The 19322-nt window shown below is 38.1% G+C and overlaps 2 protein-coding genes across 6 annotated transcripts in view; both read left to right on the forward strand.

Moving 5' to 3' along the window:
- kmt2a (lysine (K)-specific methyltransferase 2A) overlaps window positions 1–10840 on the forward strand; it is a 52957-nt gene extending 42117 nt beyond the window's left edge. For all 4 annotated transcript variants that reach the window (XM_086079917.1, XM_086079920.1, XM_086079918.1 and 1 more), the window contains exons 27-34: window positions 28–99; window positions 170–396; window positions 1471–1545; window positions 1782–1956; window positions 2072–2179; window positions 2267–2347; window positions 2807–2936; window positions 5032–10840. In XM_086079917.1, coding sequence (XP_085936043.1) covers window positions 28–99; window positions 170–396; window positions 1471–1545; window positions 1782–1956; window positions 2072–2179; window positions 2267–2347; window positions 2807–2936; window positions 5032–5307 — 1144 coding nt within the window. In that variant the 3' untranslated portion in view covers window positions 5308–10840. The remainder of the gene's footprint in view (window positions 1–27; window positions 100–169; window positions 397–1470; window positions 1546–1781; window positions 1957–2071; window positions 2180–2266; window positions 2348–2806; window positions 2937–5031) is intronic.
- A 1958-nt stretch (window positions 10841–12798) lies between these two features.
- On the forward strand, window positions 12799–19007 carry c1qtnf5 (C1q and TNF related 5). 2 transcript variants are annotated; one of them, XM_086080801.1, is made up of 3 exons: window positions 12799–12916; window positions 16706–16947; window positions 18270–19007. In XM_086080801.1, exons 2-3 carry the CDS (start codon window positions 16716–16718, stop codon window positions 18788–18790), a joined length of 753 nt encoding a protein of 250 aa, XP_085936927.1. In that variant the 5' UTR covers window positions 12799–12916; window positions 16706–16715; the 3' UTR covers window positions 18791–19007. The 2 variants fall into 2 exon arrangements, with proteins under 2 accessions (XP_085936927.1, XP_085936928.1); XM_086080802.1 differs by lacking the exon at window positions 12799–12916 and adding an exon at window positions 14910–15056.
- The last annotated feature ends 315 nt before the right edge of the window (window positions 19008–19322 follow it).

A 19322-nucleotide genomic window follows, 5' to 3' on the forward strand; every position in this document is an offset into this window, starting at 1 on the left:
CAAATGTCCCTCCCTTTTTTTAAAAAGCACCTCTCAAGTAGCGAGCTATCCTGAGCCCATGGACACGGACGAACCCCCAAACAAGGCAACCAACAAGAGGTATGGCGACACCGCTTCTCCTTAGCCGTTTCCGTTGAGCTGTGTCAATGCTTATTTCAATCATTTGCAGTGTCCTTGGCAAAAAGAAGAATTCAGAAGATCCCGCTTTCCCTGGAAAGGTTGCAATGAAAGACAAAGGTTCTACGGTATCAGGACCAGGTTGTCTCGCAGTTGCATTACCGCCCAACCAAGATGGCAGCAGCAAAGACACAGGGTTGGACAGCAAACCCAAGAAGGGCATAATCTTTGAGATTCACAGTGAAGACGGATTCCACATCCGCTGTGAAAGTATTGAAGGTGAATGAAAAAGTATTTGGTCAAATTTCCTGACTGTTGTATTAGATTTGAAATTCTTTTTACACTTATAGAGAAGTATAATTTTACCTCTGAGATCGAAAACTGTCTCATTGTTCCCAAGTTCTAATCTTCTTCTCTGAATCTTTCTTTTGGGAGGAAAAGTGTCTAAAAAGCAAATTGGGACGTTACAATCCATAATATTGAGTGTTTTATACAAAATATGTATTTTATCAACGAATAGGAAAAAACACACCAGTAATAGAAAATTGAAATTAATTTTATGCAATTTTAAGGAAAAATGCTATATTGGGATATATATAGGTTTCACTCGAGCAAGCCCTCTTAAACTCATTTGCTCTCAAAAACGTATAAATGTGTCCCAAACACGTATTATTTATATGTTTTGATGTTTTTTATGCTACATACATACAGAAGGCTTTGATGCAGCCTCTCAATTGCAGAGAACGGTTGAGGAAATGGTAGTTATTACAAAAAACGGCCAGCAGGTGGCAGCAGAACAAACGAGAAACCTGAACCAGGGCCATGTTGAAAAAAATCTCTTTAAACTCACATTTCTAAATAGATTTGTGAATAATGATGAAACTTAGCTATATTCTAATGCTAATTGCTACAAAACAGAAACAGATAGAAATGTCTTTTTTTTCTTGATGAAAGAAGAGACTAATCTTTCTTATGGTAGGTTCCATATTTTACAATATTCTATGGGCCTCGCAAAATCAGTCAAAATACAGCCGGGAGTGAAGGGGATTGCTTCTGTGAAAATGGCTGGGAATGAATGAGTTAAAGGGACAGGCATGTACACAGACACTATGTTGACAGTATTTTCTATCTATCTATTTTATACTTATACATTTTGTGTGTGTGTGTGTTAAGAATATGCTTTAATATGTTTAAATGCATGTGAGAAAACCATATGACAAAATGTTTTGCATGGTCTTTCTATCATGCAGATTTTCACCAATTACGCGTGGGTTTGGGAAGATATATCCCGCACGATAAACACCGTTTCACTGCACACACTTGAACATCATGTCCTAATTGTCTGTTTCGCAGATGCCTGGAAGTCCCTGACTGATAAAGTGCAGGAAGCTCGCTCTAATGCCAAACTACAAAAGGTGTCATTTGAAGGTAACGCACAACTTTCGGTTCTAAAGTCAGTTCCACACATAACAGTTTTTTTTTTTTTATCAATTTTTAAAATGCAAAACAAAATCAGTAGCTGTGTTCTTACTGCTCTTTTAGTGTGCGGTTTGTTCCAAATAATTAATTCGGCACTCCTTCCCTTAATTTCCCTCTTACAAATATATACATTCATTTCCCTAAAATAGAATGTTCTTGTTGGTTTTCCTTCTCACTTCTCACAGGGGTGAACGGACTGAGGATGCTGGGAGTGGTCCATGAGGCGGTGGTGTTCCTGTTAGAGCAGCTGTACGGCGCCAGACACTGTCGGAGCTATCGTTTCCATTTCCACAAACCCAAGGAAACCGAAGAGCTTCACATCAACCCCCACGGCTCAGCTCGTGCCGAGGTCCACCGCAGGTTCGGATGCGACCCACACATACAATATCAATAACGATACATGCATTTAATGGTAATACTAAAAACAAACAGCATGTACAAATGGTTCCTTCTGTTTATCTTTTCTTCCCTGCAGGAGGTCTGTTTTTGACATGTTCAATTTCTTGGCCTCGAAACACCGCCAGCCTCCCGAGTACAGGTCACAGGGAGAGGAGGAGGAGGAAGGACAGCTCAGGACTACCAGGTCAGTCACACAGCATACAAAAGCGTAGCTTATTTTGAGAGAAGTTGTTACATTTGTTCAATTGTTCTCCCCTTGCCATGACTGCAGACGTGCATCGATGGAACTGCCGCTCTCTGTGAGATTCAAACACCTCAAGGCCACCTCCAAGGAAACGATTGGAGTCTACAGGTAATAAATCAGTTATAAAAAAAAAATAGATTATTTATTTATTTATTTTTCCTTAAGAGCTCAGTATTGTTCATTCGGTAATTTTACCGATTTGACATGTCATCATCATTGCTCTCTTTTGTTTTTTTATTTTATTATTATTTTTTAATATTTTGTGTGTGTGCGTGCGTGTGAGTGTGTACTCATTAGTTCACTTAAAACCTAAAAACATTGATTTTGGACCTCAGAGATCCAATTTCAGATAGAGGCAGATAACAAGATTTGACATGATTTTTTTTATGTTACATTTGATGTGTGGGGAAAAACTAATTGTACATCAACACAGTCTTTCAAAGGTTTTAAAAGTTTGGAGTTCAAAGTATACCAAAGCTTTGTTGTTTGATTTATGAGGGTGTCAAAAAAGTATAGCAAAACAATACATAAGACTATACTCAGGCTGTAATTGTCATGGTTTTACAGATCACCCATTCACGGCCGAGGTCTGTTCTGCAAGAAAACCATTGATGCAGGCGAAATGGTCATTGAATATTCTGGCAACGTGATCCGCTCCGTGCTCACGGACAAGCGGGAGAAATACTACGACGGCAAGGTGAGTACGAGAAGCACGTAAGATGGCAGAATCACTTTAACGCTGATTTGCATTCACAGAATTGGAAAGAATGTTTTTGACTTGTCTTAAACTGTTAACAACCCTGTCTGCGTAGAATCCAAATACAATGACCCTCCACTATAGTTATAGGGCACCCTCCACTATAGTTATAGGGCAGGGGTCTGTAACGTGCGTCTCTGCAGCCACATGTGGCTCTTTAGTCCCTCTCCTGTGGCTCCCTGTGGATCTAAAAAATTACCAGAAATTAATATATTTTTTACATATTTATGTGTAATTTTTTTAGATAAGATATTCTTCCAATTATTATTAATCTAGATTTAAAAATAAACAATTAAATAGTCAACTCAATTAAAAAATGTATTTCATTCTTTAAAAGAAAAATAAATGAAAGGGGACAGAAAGAAGAAAAACTTGTGATATCTGCCCCTAATCGATACACACAAACAAAAAGTGAACACAAGATAAATGATAGCAAACAGTCAAGACGGCCTCTAAGTAACAATTAAACAAAATAATTCAATAGAATGACCTTGTGCTACTCCAAAAATATAAGTCAAATGTTTTGAAGTTGCCAGAAAAAGATGAAAAGTTTTTTTTTTAATTACCTAAAAATGTCCAAAAAGGAAGAGGAAAAGCAGAATTTCACAATAAAAGGATGATGAAATTGCCAAAAATGTCAGAGAATTAAATAAAAAAGGCATTAAAGAAAATGTTCAAAAAGTAACCTAAACTGTCCAAAAACAAATGAAAGGCAGAAAATTACCATAAAAATTTGGGGGAATTTTCAAAAATAAAGTCAGTTAATTTATAAAAAAAATTAATTAAAAATAAAGTAGAAAATGTCTAAAAACAAAAGAAGAGATCCTGAAAATTACCCTAAAATTGCCAGAAATGTCATAAAATTGCTGGCAAAAAAGGCAGAAAAATGGGAGGGGGGGAGCAATAAAATGTTCAAAAAAGGAAAAGAGGCAGAGTCTAACCATATGTGCATAAAATGTGCAAAAATGTCAGAAATTTAACAGAAAGGCAGAAAAAGTCTAAAAATGTATGACAATTTACCCCCCAAAAAGCTAAAAAGTTGAGACGAAAGGTAGAAGAAAATGAATGTCAAAGTATTGGATGTTGCATATTTTTGTGTTGTGGTGCAGCTCTAATTAGCTCTTGGGCCCTCAGTGCATTAGACTAACACACTGTTTCCTTCATCAAAATCTTCAAATGTTTTGCTGTTCCTGACACATTTTTGGTCATTTATTTGGCCTAAAATGGCTCTTTTGACAGGAAAGGTTGCTGACCCCCCTGGTATAGTGTCTGACAGTGACGTGAGAAAGGAAAATCCGCCAATAATTGTCTTCCGCCTTAACTCATTTACTGCCATTGATGGCTATAGACGTAAAAAAAAATCATTTGAACTATTTCTATTAGTTTAAAATTTTTTCCTCTTTTGCTAACAAGAGTATGAAAACCTAGATGATTATTTTTTTTAAATACAGATATAAAATGTATGATTAATTTAAAAATGTTAATCGCCTGACGCGACTTAGATTATGAAAAATTTGGGGCGTCAGGCGATTTGTAATCGTAATTAATCACATGACTTCACTAGTTAACTCACAATTAATCACAAATGTTATATCTGTTCTAAATGTACAATTAAAAATATGTTTTCATACTCTTGTTAACAAAAGTGGAAAAAATATTAAACTAATATAAATATTTCAAATTAATTTTTGACGTCTATAGTCGTCAATGGCAGTGAATGAGTTAAGAGGGATTTGCAATTGCATGACGTCCCCACAAGATGGCAGTTTTTTTATTTTTATGGAGAGATCATAAAACACCAACACCACACATCTGTACACAATCATGAACCATGTTAGATTAGATAACTTAGATAAGTACATTATTCACCACACACCAACTACCTTTATTTTAGGCTCAAGAGTGGTAGTGGTTAGCATAGTAGCATAATTAACACGCTAGCACAAACTGATGTGATATCGCACATAGGCAAACAAGCTAAGGACTAAGGACACCACCGCTTTAGCACTGAACTTCTATCCGTCCCTCTCCCAAGGGGATCGGCTGTTACATGTTCCGCATCGATGACTACGAGGTGGTGGACGCCACCGTGCACGGCAACGCGGCGCGCTTCATCAACCACTCGTGCGAGCCCAACTGCTACTCGCGGGTCATCGCGGCGGATGGCCTGAAGCACATCGTCATCCTGGCCGCCCGCCGCATCCACCGCGGCGAGGAGCTCACGTACGACTACAAGTTTCCCGTGGAAGACGCCGGCAACAAGCTGCCCTGCAACTGCGGCGCCAAGAAGTGCCGCAAGTTCCTCAACTGACAAGTTCGTGCCAACTTTTGAACCCAATTCTGCTCTCGCTCGGACTGAACGTGCAGAAGGAGGAGGGGCCGTAAATAGAAAGTGAAATATATCGTGCCTCCTTTCCCGTCATGTGGCCCGCCAAGCTTCATCTTTAGCTGATTGACATTTCCATTTATTTGATAGTTGGATAAACTCCCAAAACATATTTTTACATTGGCCCATCATCAATCAGTTTAAAGATTTACAAGGTGTTTAAAAAGATTCCGTTTTACACCAAAGTGCAATTTGTCGAAGGAACAAAAAATCTGTTTGAATTAGTCGGTATTTTCACCTGTGTGATCATGATCAGCTGTTTTTCTGCACATTTTGCTCGTGCGAATGTGCCCTGATGCCTTCAGAGCCATGGTGACTTGAGCTCGTTAAGAGGACAAACCTGCTGACCTGAGAGCGACACAAATGAGGAGGGAAAAAAAAAAAAGGTTATTCGTCACATCCGTGCGCTTGATTTGACCATGGGAGTGTTGTGCTCTTAACTGGCTGGAGCCTCTTGAGAGAGAGAGAGAGAAAGAGAGAGAGAGAGAGAGGAGAAAGGAAAAAAAAAAGGCAGCTTGAGATTCTGGTGGACTGACAGCCACGGGCCCCGAGACTCTACTGACGTGCTTTAGTAGACTTATTTATCTTTTTCGGAGGGGGGGGGGGGGGTCATATTCTGTTGATGCGATCCGCGGAGAGCAGCGGATTTTCTAGAAAATGCGCCGTCGTTCTTACTCGTCTCTTGTTTACGATGATTCCGTTTGGACTCATCGTTCCAAATGATAACAGCAAAGAGAACCAAACAAAAAAAAAATGGCGCCCTTGAATTGATATTTTCGCACCGCCTGTTGTAATAACCATTATTATTATTATGGAAATGTTCTTACGTGTTTTGAGTCTTTTAAAGTCTTGTCTCTTTTTTATTAGAAAAGGCAAATGTCATGATTTCAAAAATGTAAATAATGTATATTTTTCTACAACAACAAAAAAAAGACTTAAAAAGCACTCACTAGTGAATAGCACTTAATGATGGTATTTCTATTTTTTTAAAAAGTCATATTTATTTTAATGCCATTTTTTGTAGGAAATAGAGGTTTACAAACACTAAAGCGCTCTCTATGTTTTGTACTCCGCTGCCTTTGTAAACATTTTGTTTCCGTTGTTTGTTTTGTTTTTAATTATGATTTTGTTAGTCTGAATGTTTTTGTTTGATTCCAAAGACTGACGCTGGTCTGCGGCTTGGTCCACTTGTCTTCAGTCCACCAGGAGCTCTCCTCCACTCGGGCCTTTTGGTCAAAGCTAATTTCTTTTTCTTGTCGTCGTCGTCCTCGTTTATAATTGGCAGTGTGGCTCATGTGAACTATTATTATTATGCACTTGGGAGAGTTTAGACGGTTGATCCTTATCCGACGTCAACTCTCTCCAGCCTTATTGTCTCCTCACCACATCAAACTCACAGAGAAGAAACGGGAGAACCAGGCAGTCATATCGGGAAGTACACATCAACAAAGTTAGACAAAAAGTTTGTCAAAATATCTGTTTTTTTTTTGTGTGTGGTCTTAATAGGGAGGTGCCTTTATTTTGATGTTTCACACCGCCAGTGAATACCAAGGAATATTAGAGCTACACTGAATGGGGGAAGGGGGGGGGGGGGTTGTTTTCAAAACTGTCTTAATATTACTGGATACATTTAAGATGTTAAGAGGACATATGCAACGTAATTGAAAAAAAATGTCATTATGAGACAAACAAGTTCTAAGAATAAAGTCATAGTTACAAATACTGTCATCATGGTATGAAAATTAAGGTTATGTTAAGAGCATATGTTCAATATGATCAAAAAATCATATTACTTGGGGGGGGAAAAAGGTAAAGTTACAAAAAAAATCCAAAAGCATCTCATCATGTTATTAGATAATAATTTAAAATCTTCTCAAAATATACTTTTTTAAATCTCAAATAATAATAAAAATCATTCTTTATAAACTTTCGAAATAGACATTTTTTTAGGTGCAATTTGTTATCCTAAAGCGCAACTTTAAATTTTCTAAATATTACTGGCTTTGAGCAAAATTCTTGTAAATCACAATTTGGCAAATTTCATATTTTTTCAAAAAAATCTCTACTTTTGGTCAGTCGACATGTGGGTGTCATTTTTACAAGTTATTGAGCAATCTAAAGTGTTGAGCATGTCGCTTTGGGGATTTCCTGAAAAGTGACGATTTTGGAGGTACAAGGTTTTGGCCTGACGCCAGCAATATACTTTCTTCTTGTTATGATTTAAATGTCGGAAATATGACGTTTTCTCAGTTATTCGACTCCCTGTTATTGTAATATTGTGACTTTAATCTAGAAAATATTGCAATTTTAATCTGAGAAATATACAACTATCTGGATACCAATTAAAGGCCTTGTTCAGACTGGCAGCCCAAATCCGGGTTTTAGCCCACAGTCAGCCCTAAAAATCGGATTGGAGGAGGAATCCCATTTGCCGGCAGTCTGAACACAGCCTTTGATCTTGTAGTATTACAATTAAAATCTTGAACTTTTTATCTTGAAAATATCTCTTTTTTTACGTACAACCATAATATAATTATATTTTGTCTTTAGACTAAAATTATATATACAGTACATAACCTTATTCTTGTAATATCACTATTTTAATCCCAGAAGTTTTTATCTTGAAAATGTGACTTCTTCTCAAATATTCAGCCCTTTTTTTGTAATACTGTATTACAATTTTAATCTGAGAAATACAGGCAATACAGTTTTTGTTTTTTTATTCCAGTATTTTTAAATAGTTGATTTTATCACCCCCACCCCGTTTTTCATACAAACCGTAACTTGAGCGTTTATTGAAGATTTTTTGGGTGGGTCGATGATATGTTTTTTCTTTTTATTCCGTTTCAGAAGCATTTATTTTAATAACAGTCAATTATACGTGGACAGTCACTATCCCCGCAAACAGCGGGGGTCCACTATATATATACAACTTTTTTTCAAAAAAAAAGAAGGCCTTATTCTTGTAATATTCCAACATTCATCTAAATAATAAACAGCTTTTTTTTGCTCAAAAACAATACCGCTTAATTCTTTTAATATTATGACTTGCCTCTAAAAAAATCATATACCACTTTTCTCTTGTTGAATATCGTTAGCCAAATAGCATAGTTGCCTAAGTCAAAGTCAAAAAACACAATTTTCAGACAACAGTATTTTTTCATTGATATTGTGACCATAAATAAAAAATGACTGTAATTCCATGACCTGGATTGGCTGGCAACCAGTTCAGGGTGTACCTCCGCCTACTGACCGAAGCCAGCTGGGATAGGCTCCAGCACCCCCGCGAACCTTGTGAGGAATAAGCGGTTAAGAGAATGGATTGATGGATGGATGTAATTCCATGAATAACCCACAAAGTCACCCTGATAAATATATTTTTTTCTGTACTGGTATGTAATATCCTTTATCAGCATGAATACAGTAATATGAATGAATACAAATAAAAAATAAAGTGTAAAAGCCTTTTAAATCCAGGTTAAAAACTGTTCTTTCCCATACCTATGATGACACTTTTTTTTTTTTATGCTTTGACTCTTGACTTTTAAATCTCTAACTGTACTTATATTGAGCTATATTGTGTCAAATGCCCCCTTCAAGTTTTTTTTTTTTTTTTCAGTACTTTGGCACTTATGCTATAAGGCTAACATTAACTACCGACGTGCTTGCTTAAACGGTCCTTTTTGTTGTTGAAAATAACTTATGCAACAATGCTATTAGGCTACCGATATATATGACTTTATTCTTAGAAATTTACTTTTTTTTTCTTCCTTCTTTTCAGTGTGGCACTAATACTCGTTGCATATAAAAGCACCGCTGAGTCATGAGACCTGTGGCCTGTGCTCACCCAATTTTAAGACTTGATTTTTTTTTTTCCCCTGCCGTTCATGCCGATATCATTAGCGGCGCCACCCACGCTGCCCCCCTTTCTGGTGACACCCCTCACTCCCACACATTGCGCTTGATCCATGTCATGGGGGCAGAGTGGCCCCTGAGCGGTGGGACCTGTGAGGCTCTTACCAAGTGCACTTGACTGTCAACGGGCACCAAAGTAAAGTGGGCCTAAACCCCTACCCTGACGGTGAGGGCGCATGAACGGGACCGGCTGGGTTGTGCTGCTACAATGAATGTAAACTCGATTCTTCCACGTTCCTCAATTTGCGAGCGTGGATGTTCTTTTCCGTTGCCGTGCCGACGGGCCTGACGATCGCGGGTGTGCGGCTTCACATGCGAGCATCGGCGCAAACACGTCCGCCGATCTCAAGGGCTCTGTCTATAACTCCCAATCTTTGGGCGAAAAAGTCTCCTTGGACTTCATTTCCTCTTAGCGGCGGGGGTCACACCAGTGGCCCCGCCCCCTCTCCGTCTGTAATTATAGTATAAATACATGACAATATTATACGGACACATGCATAGTCTTGTACGTTAGTATCTATACAATATATGGAATGGACAGACAAACTTAGTTACAGTAGCAAAAACAACCGATTTATACTAGCAATGTTTCAATGTACTCTATAATGTTTTTTTTGTGTTACAGTACTATCAGATGAAACTAACGTGCATCATTTCTTTTTTCGTATATTGAATATCCAGTACAAGTTTTTGCTGTGCCTGCGATCGCACCTCGGCCACGAAAGGAGCGGCGCAGTTAGTTTTTTTTCTTCTCGTTCTTTTTTTTTTCCCCCCCACAAAGGAGCAGTTTTATGTGATGTGTAAGTGTTTTCATGTGCTTGTGAATTTCTTGAGGTCACTTCATTTGATTACCCCTTTTCCCCCTTCTCTCATTGTATGTTCAAACAGGGACTTTTACTTGATGTGGTAATAATTTAAAAGTTTGATTTGTGGAATTATTATTTTTTTAATCCCACCAAAATGGCGGTTTTCAAGTCCTCTGAAGCTTTGGTTGTACTTATCATGTACTGTTTTTTTTTTTTTAATAGAGTCATAATGCTGAACTTTTAATTTATTAATTTTGTGCAACATCCACAAAGGAGTTGTTACTTGGAGTTTTTAGAGAGGTCGAACAAGTGTGTTTTGTGTGTGTGCGTGCGTGATTGTTTCTGGTGTTGAAGGCATCAGCCTTGTTGGATGGAATGTGCCGTCGCTGTGGGAGCGCATGAAGTGATTCGGGGGGAGAAAACATGAACGATCGGGCTCTTTCTTTGAATGCCTTCAATATGTGTTTTTGTCTTATCGATAATCCTCCTGCCACCACCATCATCATCATCATCATCATCATCATCATCGTATTCATAACAGTGTTCTCTCCCAGCAATGAAGGAAAACCACCATCACAAAAAAAAAGAAAATAAACACAAAACTATACTCGGTTGAATGTATAATGAGGAAACAAAGTTGTACATAATGTGTAAAAAGAAAAGTTTCTAATCATGTTTATTTTCTATGCACTTTTTTTATTTAAGTGATAGTTTAAATAATAAACATGTCTCCTTTACGCCTTTTTTGTCTTGTGATCATTGTGTGGGAGGACGAGTTACATGACGTCATCTTTTATGCTGTTTATCGTACACGTGTCTATCTATAAGCTATGAATGGTTTTCAAAATTTGTCAATAAGCATCTTGTACTACGGAAGCGTATTGCGTTCACATGAAAGAAAAAAAATCCAGTTTTTCTGAGTCATTTTTATTTTTTTTGGAGCGTTTTTTTTCTGTTTCACTGATTTTTTTCTGTTTTTCTGAGCAATTTAAAAAAATATTTTTTTCAGTTTTTTTCTGAATTTTCCCCCCCTGTTTTTGGAAAGTACTTCGCTTCCATACTGACCCATATTTTTGAGAGGGTCAGTAAAAAACAACTATAGATGATGTGATTGCATAAGTGTGCACACCCTCTTACAACTTGAGACGTGTCTGTGTTGAGGAATGAACACGATCACGTTTAAACTCGTGTTAAATGGGAGTAAGCACATTGTCAAGTGCCTCTGATCAACCCCAAATCAATTTCAGATGTTCTAGTAGTCTTTTTCTGACATTTTCGCAGTAACATCTTACAGTGCAAGCCAGTCGGTATTTTTCAAAACAGGTGAGAGTTTCCTATAAAAGGTATGGAAGGTTTAAGAAGAGTGACATGATGAGATGACATCACCTCACCTCCTTTTTCAGCCGTTTGAGCCAAATGCTAATGTTAATCCAAACTATTGTTGTATATGCAAATGCAAAGTTTTCAACTGAACTGGCCAGAAGGTTTTTTTTCTTCATCTCTTTTAACACCCTAAATGAGCATCTGCTGCACGTTGAATAAACAAATGTGCACTACTATACACTTTTTTTCCCCTCCCTCCATCTGTTCTGGCTTTGTTTCTCCACACTCAACCACCGAGCATGCGTTGATTCGAAATGTTTTGTCATGTTTGCTTCATTAACAGGAAAACATGTCAGCGGGGGGAATCCGGAGGCACAACATGCTGACTCGGGTGCTGCAGATTAAAAACATGTCTTGACTCATGGCTTACTCAGAGAAGAAAGCGCACGTCAGCCCGTCCCTTAAACCATAGAGCACAATTCATGAGTCCACTTACTTTATCATGACTCCTTGTTGCGGACTCGGGTGCCAATTCCTTTCATTTTAAGACAGAGAATAATTTGATCCAGTATGCAACTCATTTGAAATCCTAACCATAACTTCAAATAAAATGCTAACTTTAATTTGAAAACCTAGATTGACATCTGAACTGTAAACTGAAAATAAACTGAAAATGTCATTTGGAACCATAAACCTAGTTTTAAGAGATGATTAGGGTTTCAAAGTAGGGTTTTAAACTTTGGTTAGTATTTTAAATTAGGGTTTGAAGATGTTGTTAATGTTTCAAAATAGGGTTAAGATTGAAGAAGTAAAGTTTTAAACTCGATTTTGGGTTTCAGATTAGGAGTTGGGTTTCAAAGCAGGGTCACAATTTATAACAACGGCTATAAAATGATTGATTAAAAAAATTAAAAGGTCAAAACGTGTGACCTCAGTTTTCAAAGTAAGGTTTCAAATTAGGATTTTTAAGATATGATTATATGTTAAAAAATAAGGTTTTAAACTAGGATTAGGAGTTTTTTTTTAATTATTATTATTATTTTATTTCATTCCTAAACCCCAATAACCCTCCACCCCAAACTCTCAACCTGCAACCTGAAAACCCAATCTTAACACCTTGATTTTAAACCTATCCTCACCTCTAAAACTAAGCCCTCTTCTCGTAACCCTAAACCCAAACGCTTTTTTTGTGTGTGAAGTGAGCGAAGTGGTTAACATCTGCACAGCTTGACGGATGGTCACATGATAATTTTTGTGAGCACAGCTGCAAGTTTAGTCCCAGACTGTATTACGTAACCATCTCCTCACTTCCCTCTGCATTAGTTTGTCACACCAACATCAAATAAGTTCTTCACTTTCCCTCCCTCCCTCCCTCCCTCTCTCTCTCTTTTTCTCTTTCTCTCTCCCTCTCTGTCCTCCACCCACACTGGACACGCCAAACCAGCGTCTAATTGGATTTCATGACCATTTCCTCTCGGCTCGCGACATCGGTAAGTTAACTTCTATTTCACTGAGACATGAATGTATTTGAAGATGCTTTTTGTTTCGTCAAAGGAGGAAGCAGATAGTGCAGCTAAAGTCACACGAGTGAAGAAGAAGAAGAAGACACAATCGAGTTATTTACTTGAGAAATAGAACATTAGCCACTAGGAACAGCCATGTTGACACATGTAGGGTTGTATATATTTTTATGATGTCTTGAAGACACTAAAACTCCATTTAAAAAAAAAAAAGAAGTGGTGGTGTTAGGTCTGGTCTTTCATGAGTTTTTGCCCACATTTAGACCCTCAAAATACAGCATCGTTTTTCTTAGTAAACAGTGCATCGCCACGGCAACAGTGCAACAAGCTATATGGTTTCTACAACTTTTCTTTTTAGGTCCTCCATTTGTAATATTATTCCATTTATGACCATTTTTACACCCATGTAAACATGTATGATTTTTATTTTATAATTATGATTATTATTATTTTGTGGTATAGCATACAAGTGACGTGACATACGCTTTTTTTTTATATGAGCGTCGTTCGGCCGCTATTTTTGCTTTGACATGCGAGCAAAATTTGTGATACAAGCTCTGTATGGTGGCAGCGAGCTCAACTTTAACTCACTTCCCAACAAGCAGCAGTTAGGCAGAAAGTGGACAATTTTTTTAAAAAGTCAAATAAAATAAAAGCGGGGACGTTTAATGTCAAACTAAACAAACAAAGAGAACCCCACTGCTTTGCCAAAAGGTACATTAGCTTAATGCTAACAAACAATGGCATGAGGCGTGAACTTGCAACCAAAGTTTAAGGACCCCTGTATGAAATTGAACAAGGAACCATTTTTTTGGGTTTGAAATGGCCAATTTGAGCAAATTCCAGAGCTCAAACCCCGACTCGGGAATTGGCACTAATGAGCTCCAGTGGGAAGCAAGTGCATGCCTTTTAAATTGCTTCACATTTCTCAAGCCTCCTGATTAAAATCATGAAAGCATAACACCGGTTTCTTAGCAGATGTTTGTAATGAAAGCTGAATAGCAGACAGTTGACTCACAACGAAGTGTTAAAAGTGTATTGTGAATCTCCACTTTTGGATCAATTTGCTGCCCGATTTGCTGTGTTGCTCTTTGGCGACGCTTGCGGATTTTTATTTTGGGGGAGGATCCTGTCACGCTGCGGCTAATGAGACACACCTGCCAGTGTGGGAAGCGAGACGGGAAGACGCGCCGCCAGCGGCCGTTGCTGTCTTTTATGACCTCACCTTAGAAAGAAGGCAGAAGCTGTGAATAAGAGGAAGAATGTTGAAGACTTGTCACCTATGAAAACCCTCAGGAGGAAGATTAGGAGGAGGAGGAAGCAGCCGGAAGAGCATTGGGCCAAAATAGAATATTGCTAGCTACTAGGGGCTGCACTTGCTCCTATTCGCTAATTATTCTGATGTCACTGAACAAATTCCGCTTCAATTTGTAATTTAATATGATTTCTTTCTTCCTGGGTTACAAAAATAAATCAAATTTTACCACAATAGTAAGACTTATAAAGCATTTTATCTGCACCATACATTGCCTAAAGTGCTTCACAAAAGCCAGACTTTCAATTATTTGAAAACTTTCTAACTATGGTAGAATCTGGGTCGGTTATTGCGCACTTTGGTGTTGCAAAATACTGGTCGTCGCGGCTGAATACTGGATAATGGGATTCTCGACTCTTTTGGGTGATCCGGTTCATTTGGATCGGCTCAGTGAAAAGTACTTTTGGCTCTCAAACGGCTCTTTTAACTTGAGCTTTTCTTTGAAATATTTACAACAAATTTAGCATACATTTTGATGAATGACTTGGTGAACTAAGTATTTATACCTCGCTTCAGACACGTGAAAAAGAGAGAGCGACATAGGACGAGAGAGAGAGAGGGAGGGAGCCGGCTCTCGTTCACTTCAAAGAACCGGCTCTTTGTACCGGTTCGTTCGCGAATGACCCGGATGGGTTAGCCTCCATTGCTACAGTAGCTCGCTGCAGAGACAATAGATGCATTAGTTGTAGAGCAAGCTGTGTGTTTGACTCCAAAAAGTTCATTATGACTTAGTGAAGCCAGGGCAGGGAGGTCACAATAGGACTCGTGCTCCCTCTTTCGTGTTCCAGTTAAAAGGTGAGCAGCAGCATTAAGTGCATTACAGTCATCCTATTGATATGTGATGAAGGGATGGATTATTATTTCTAAGTGCCACTGCGTATTAAAGATTTAATTAAAACCAAGAAAGTTTGAGACTGCTGGCTTCATATAATAAAATAAATAAAATATAATATGAACTCCCCCTAGAGCAACTGCAACCTACGGCTCTGGAGCCACATGTGGCTCTTTAGCCCTCTCCTTTCCTGTGGATCTAAAAAAAATAATAATAATTTTTTGATAAATATTTTTTTAATGAATTAACTATTTCGATTTAAAAAAATAATAATAATTAAATATTCAAAAAATGTCAGAGTCCAAATTTGTAAGAGACAAATGGTTAATACAAAAGTTTTTTTTTAAATACCTAAAAATGTCCAAAACGAGAAAATTACCATATAATATGCACAAAATGCCCCAAAAAGTTAGAATTATTATTTTTTTTTTTAAAAGGGCAGAAAAGAAAACGTTTAAAAAGTAACTATATAAAGTCCAAAAAATACCCCAAAACAAAAGAAGAAAAGCAGAAAATTACTATAACATGTCTTTGGAATTGCTAAATTCACTATATTAAAAAAAAGACTATAACTAACTAAATATAATTAACTATAAAATGAAAAACAAAAAAAATCCCCAAATGATCATATAATGTACACAAAATTGCCAAAAAAGTCAGAAAATTTATTTTTAAAAAGTCACAAAAGAAAACGTTTAAAAAGTAACTATATAATGTCCAAAAACAAAAAAAATAAATCCCCAAAATTTCCATAAAATGTCCACATCACAAAATTGATAGCAAAAAAAGGCAGAAAAAAATAGCCATGCAATGTCCCAAAAAGGAAGAAAAAAGGCAAAAACATCCCATAATATGCCTATACTGTTTTGTTCATCACAATGTTAAAAAGTTTTGCGTCTCCAGACGGATTTTGTTGTTGTTATTATTTATGGCTCTTGACAACGACGGTTGCTGACCCCTGCCCTAGAAAACGTAAAAGCAATCGTCTTCAAACTTTGAGTGTTTCCTCTCAAGATGTTTCAGATAAAAAGTTATTGAAAGCTTTTAATTTTGTTGCCTGCTGTTGCCGCGTCGACGCCCATAACCGACTCTTGGTGGTCAACGAACATACAGTCTGCATACAGTCAGCTTGCTAGCCACACCTTATAACCCAACCAACAATTGTTCAATATGCCCAGTTCGAATCTGGCTTTGAAAGTGATTCATACAATGAGAATTGAAGACAGAAGACTGGCACAAGTTGAGTTTTATGGCTATTATTAATCATACCTCAGCTATTCGCTGACACACTGTGCAACGCCATCAATCATTTTGCTTGGAATGCTGTTCTAAAGAGCGTAGAGTGCTCACATGAAGTCAGCCTTCAATCGGGCCCACCGAGCATTTACAGACTACTGTTTGTTGTATAACCCTAAAATTCGTTTCTTTAAAAAAATATATATATATATATATATATATTAGTAGTAATTTATCTCCTAATACACAATTTGTCCGTAGATTTATTCTAAATAAATAGAATATGATAATAATAATAATAATAATAATAATAAAAACGGTTGCTACTCAGATGGTGCTGATGCTGGCGTCTCCTGTCGTTCTTCTGTGCATGCAGTGGCGCTGCAATGGCAACGCTCAAGCTGCTGCCTTTCCCGCTTGTGCTGCTTGTCCTCCAAGTGCATCTTTCCACTCCGTTAGAGGACAACAAGATCCCTCCCAGTCTGTGCACGGGCCACCCTGGCATCCCGGGATCTCCCGGCGTTCACGGCAGCCCCGGTCAACCCGGGAGAGACGGACGGGACGGAAGGGATTCTGCTCCGGGGGAGAAAGGAGAAAAAGGGGACATGGGAGCTCCAGGTAACAAATTAGGGGTACATTAAAGAAGAAGTCAACCTTAGACATTTCTTGGCAATAATATGTTATATGTGACCTCATTAGTCTAAATATGACATTCTGATTCATATTACATTTGTGGAATATGAGCTATGAAGCAAGATCCAGCTGTTTTTAATCCATCTCAGGAGGAGGCGGCCATTTTGCCACTTGCTGTCTACTGAAGATGACATCAATGTTGCTCAGGTCTCAGGCAACGACCAACCACAGCTCACCTCTTTTCTGAAGCTGCAATGTGATTGGTTGTTAACTGAGATCTGAGCAACTGTGATGTCATCTTCAGTCGACAGCAAGTGGCAAAATGGCCACCCCCTGAGATGGATGAAAACTGTTGGATTGTGCTACTTAACTCATATTCCACTAACGCAATATTAACCAGAATACCATATTTAGACTAGTGGGGCTGCATAGAACATATTGTCAAAAAAAAATTATATATATATATATATATATATATATATATAAATAAAAAATAGAAAATATTTGTCCTGAAAGATAAAAGTGTTTTCACTTGTGGAAGCAGCACTTCACCAGACATTGTGTTGACAATCTTACCGAATAATCAAGATGGCGCTTATCAGAAGCCAATAATGATAGTGCTAATCTAACTCAATGCAGCTCTGCTTACTTTTTGATAGCCTCTGCAAAGGATGTGGGTATTTTTGCTTAAAAGTGTTCCAGACAGCGAAATCTGGCCACCCACCACTTGAAAGTGACTCTGAATCTTCAGATAGCATAGCTACTTCGTCATTGATTGAGAAGCCAAGTAGGCGGTGGTTATATCCTCTTTAAAGGGGAAGTCAACCCCCCAATTTTTTTGACAATAATATGTTCTATGCAGCCCCACTAAACTAAATACGATATTTTGGTAATACTGCGTTATGGAATATGAGTTAAGCAGCAAAATCCAGCCATTTTTTAAAATATCAGAAGGCGACCATTTTGCCACTTCCTGTTGACTGAAAATGACATCAATGTTGCTCAGGTCTCGGGTAACAACCAATCACAGCTCAGCTTCAGAAAACAGGCAAGCTGTGATTGGTCGTTGCCTGAGCAACTGTGATGTGATCTTCAGTCGACAGCATGTGGCAAAATGGCCGCCCCCTGAGATGGTAAAAACGGCTGGATTTTGCTTCATAACTCATATTCCAAAAATGTAATATTAATCAGAAGTTTAGACTAGTGAGGTCACTTATAACATATTTTTGCCAAGAATTCATCTTTCAGTCTACAAAATATACACTTGACTGCAATATAGTTGTTCCATGTGTCTGTGTACCCCACAGGTGAGACGGGTGAGCAAGGCCTGACCGGAGACCGGGGTGACCCCGGAGAGCGAGGGCAGAAGGGCGAGGCGGGACAGTGCGCCGTGGCCCCCAAATCGGCCTTCAGCGCCAAAATCTCCGAAGGCCGCGACTTGCCCCTCCCCGCGGGCGACGTGGTGCTCTTCGACAAGATCCTGCTCAACCAGCAGGGCGACTACAACTCGGAGACGGGCCGCTTCACGTGCAAAGTCCCCGGCGCATACTACTTTGCCGTCCACGCCACCGTGTACCGCACCAGCTTGCAGTTTGACCTCATGAAAAACGGACACGCCGTCGCTTCCTATTTCCAGTTTTTTGGCAACTGGCCCAAACCGGTGTCGTTGTCGGGTGGGTCCCTGCTCCATCTGGTCCCAGGGGACCAGGTGTGGATCCAGATGGCTTTGGGGGAATACAATGGATTCTACTCCAGCACTAAGACTGACAGCACCTTCAGCGGATTCTTGGTGTACTCGGACTGGAAAAACTCTGCAGTGTTTGCATGAGCAGTCAGACCTTGCAGAAGGAAAGTAACCACATGATGGCCTATTTAAGGCTTTCCTATTAAGAGTTTCTTAAATGCAGATGAGAAGTGAATACATTGTAGTTGTGTAATGAGAATAGAAAAACAGGCACATACTAAACCGCATTACTGTTTTTTCAGTGTTTCTTTAACTACAGCGGAATCTCGTATATGGTTGAGCACGCTATATATATATATATATATATATATATATATATATATATATATATATATATATATATATATATATATATATATATATATATATATATATATATATATATATATATATATATATATATATATATATATATATATATATATATATATATATATATATATATATATATATATATGATAGAGAGAGAGAGAGAGAAAGAGGCGATTACAATTTTTTATTGTAATTAATCGCATGACTTCAATAGTTAACTCGCGATTAATCGCAAATTTTATATCTGTTCAAAATGTACAATAAAATGTTCAGTAAATCCACTAGATGGCATAATTGCATTTGT

The sequence above is a fragment of the Leptonotus elevatus genome, chromosome 7 (genome assembly GCF_054856555.1).
Source record: "Leptonotus elevatus isolate MCC_2025b chromosome 7, RoL_Lele_1.0, whole genome shotgun sequence".
NCBI lineage: Eukaryota > Metazoa > Chordata > Actinopteri > Syngnathiformes > Syngnathidae > Leptonotus > Leptonotus elevatus.

Bases quoted from the DNA above. Each gene is read 5' to 3' on its own strand.
- c1qtnf5 (XM_086080801.1), top strand. From the start codon at position 16,716: ATGGCAACGCTCAAGCTGCTGCCTTTCCCGCTTGTGCTGCTTGTCCTC. The intron at 16,948-18,269 runs GTAACAAATTAG...TGTACCCCACAG, and splicing joins AGGGGACATGGGAGCTCCAG to GTGAGACGGGTGAGCAAGGC.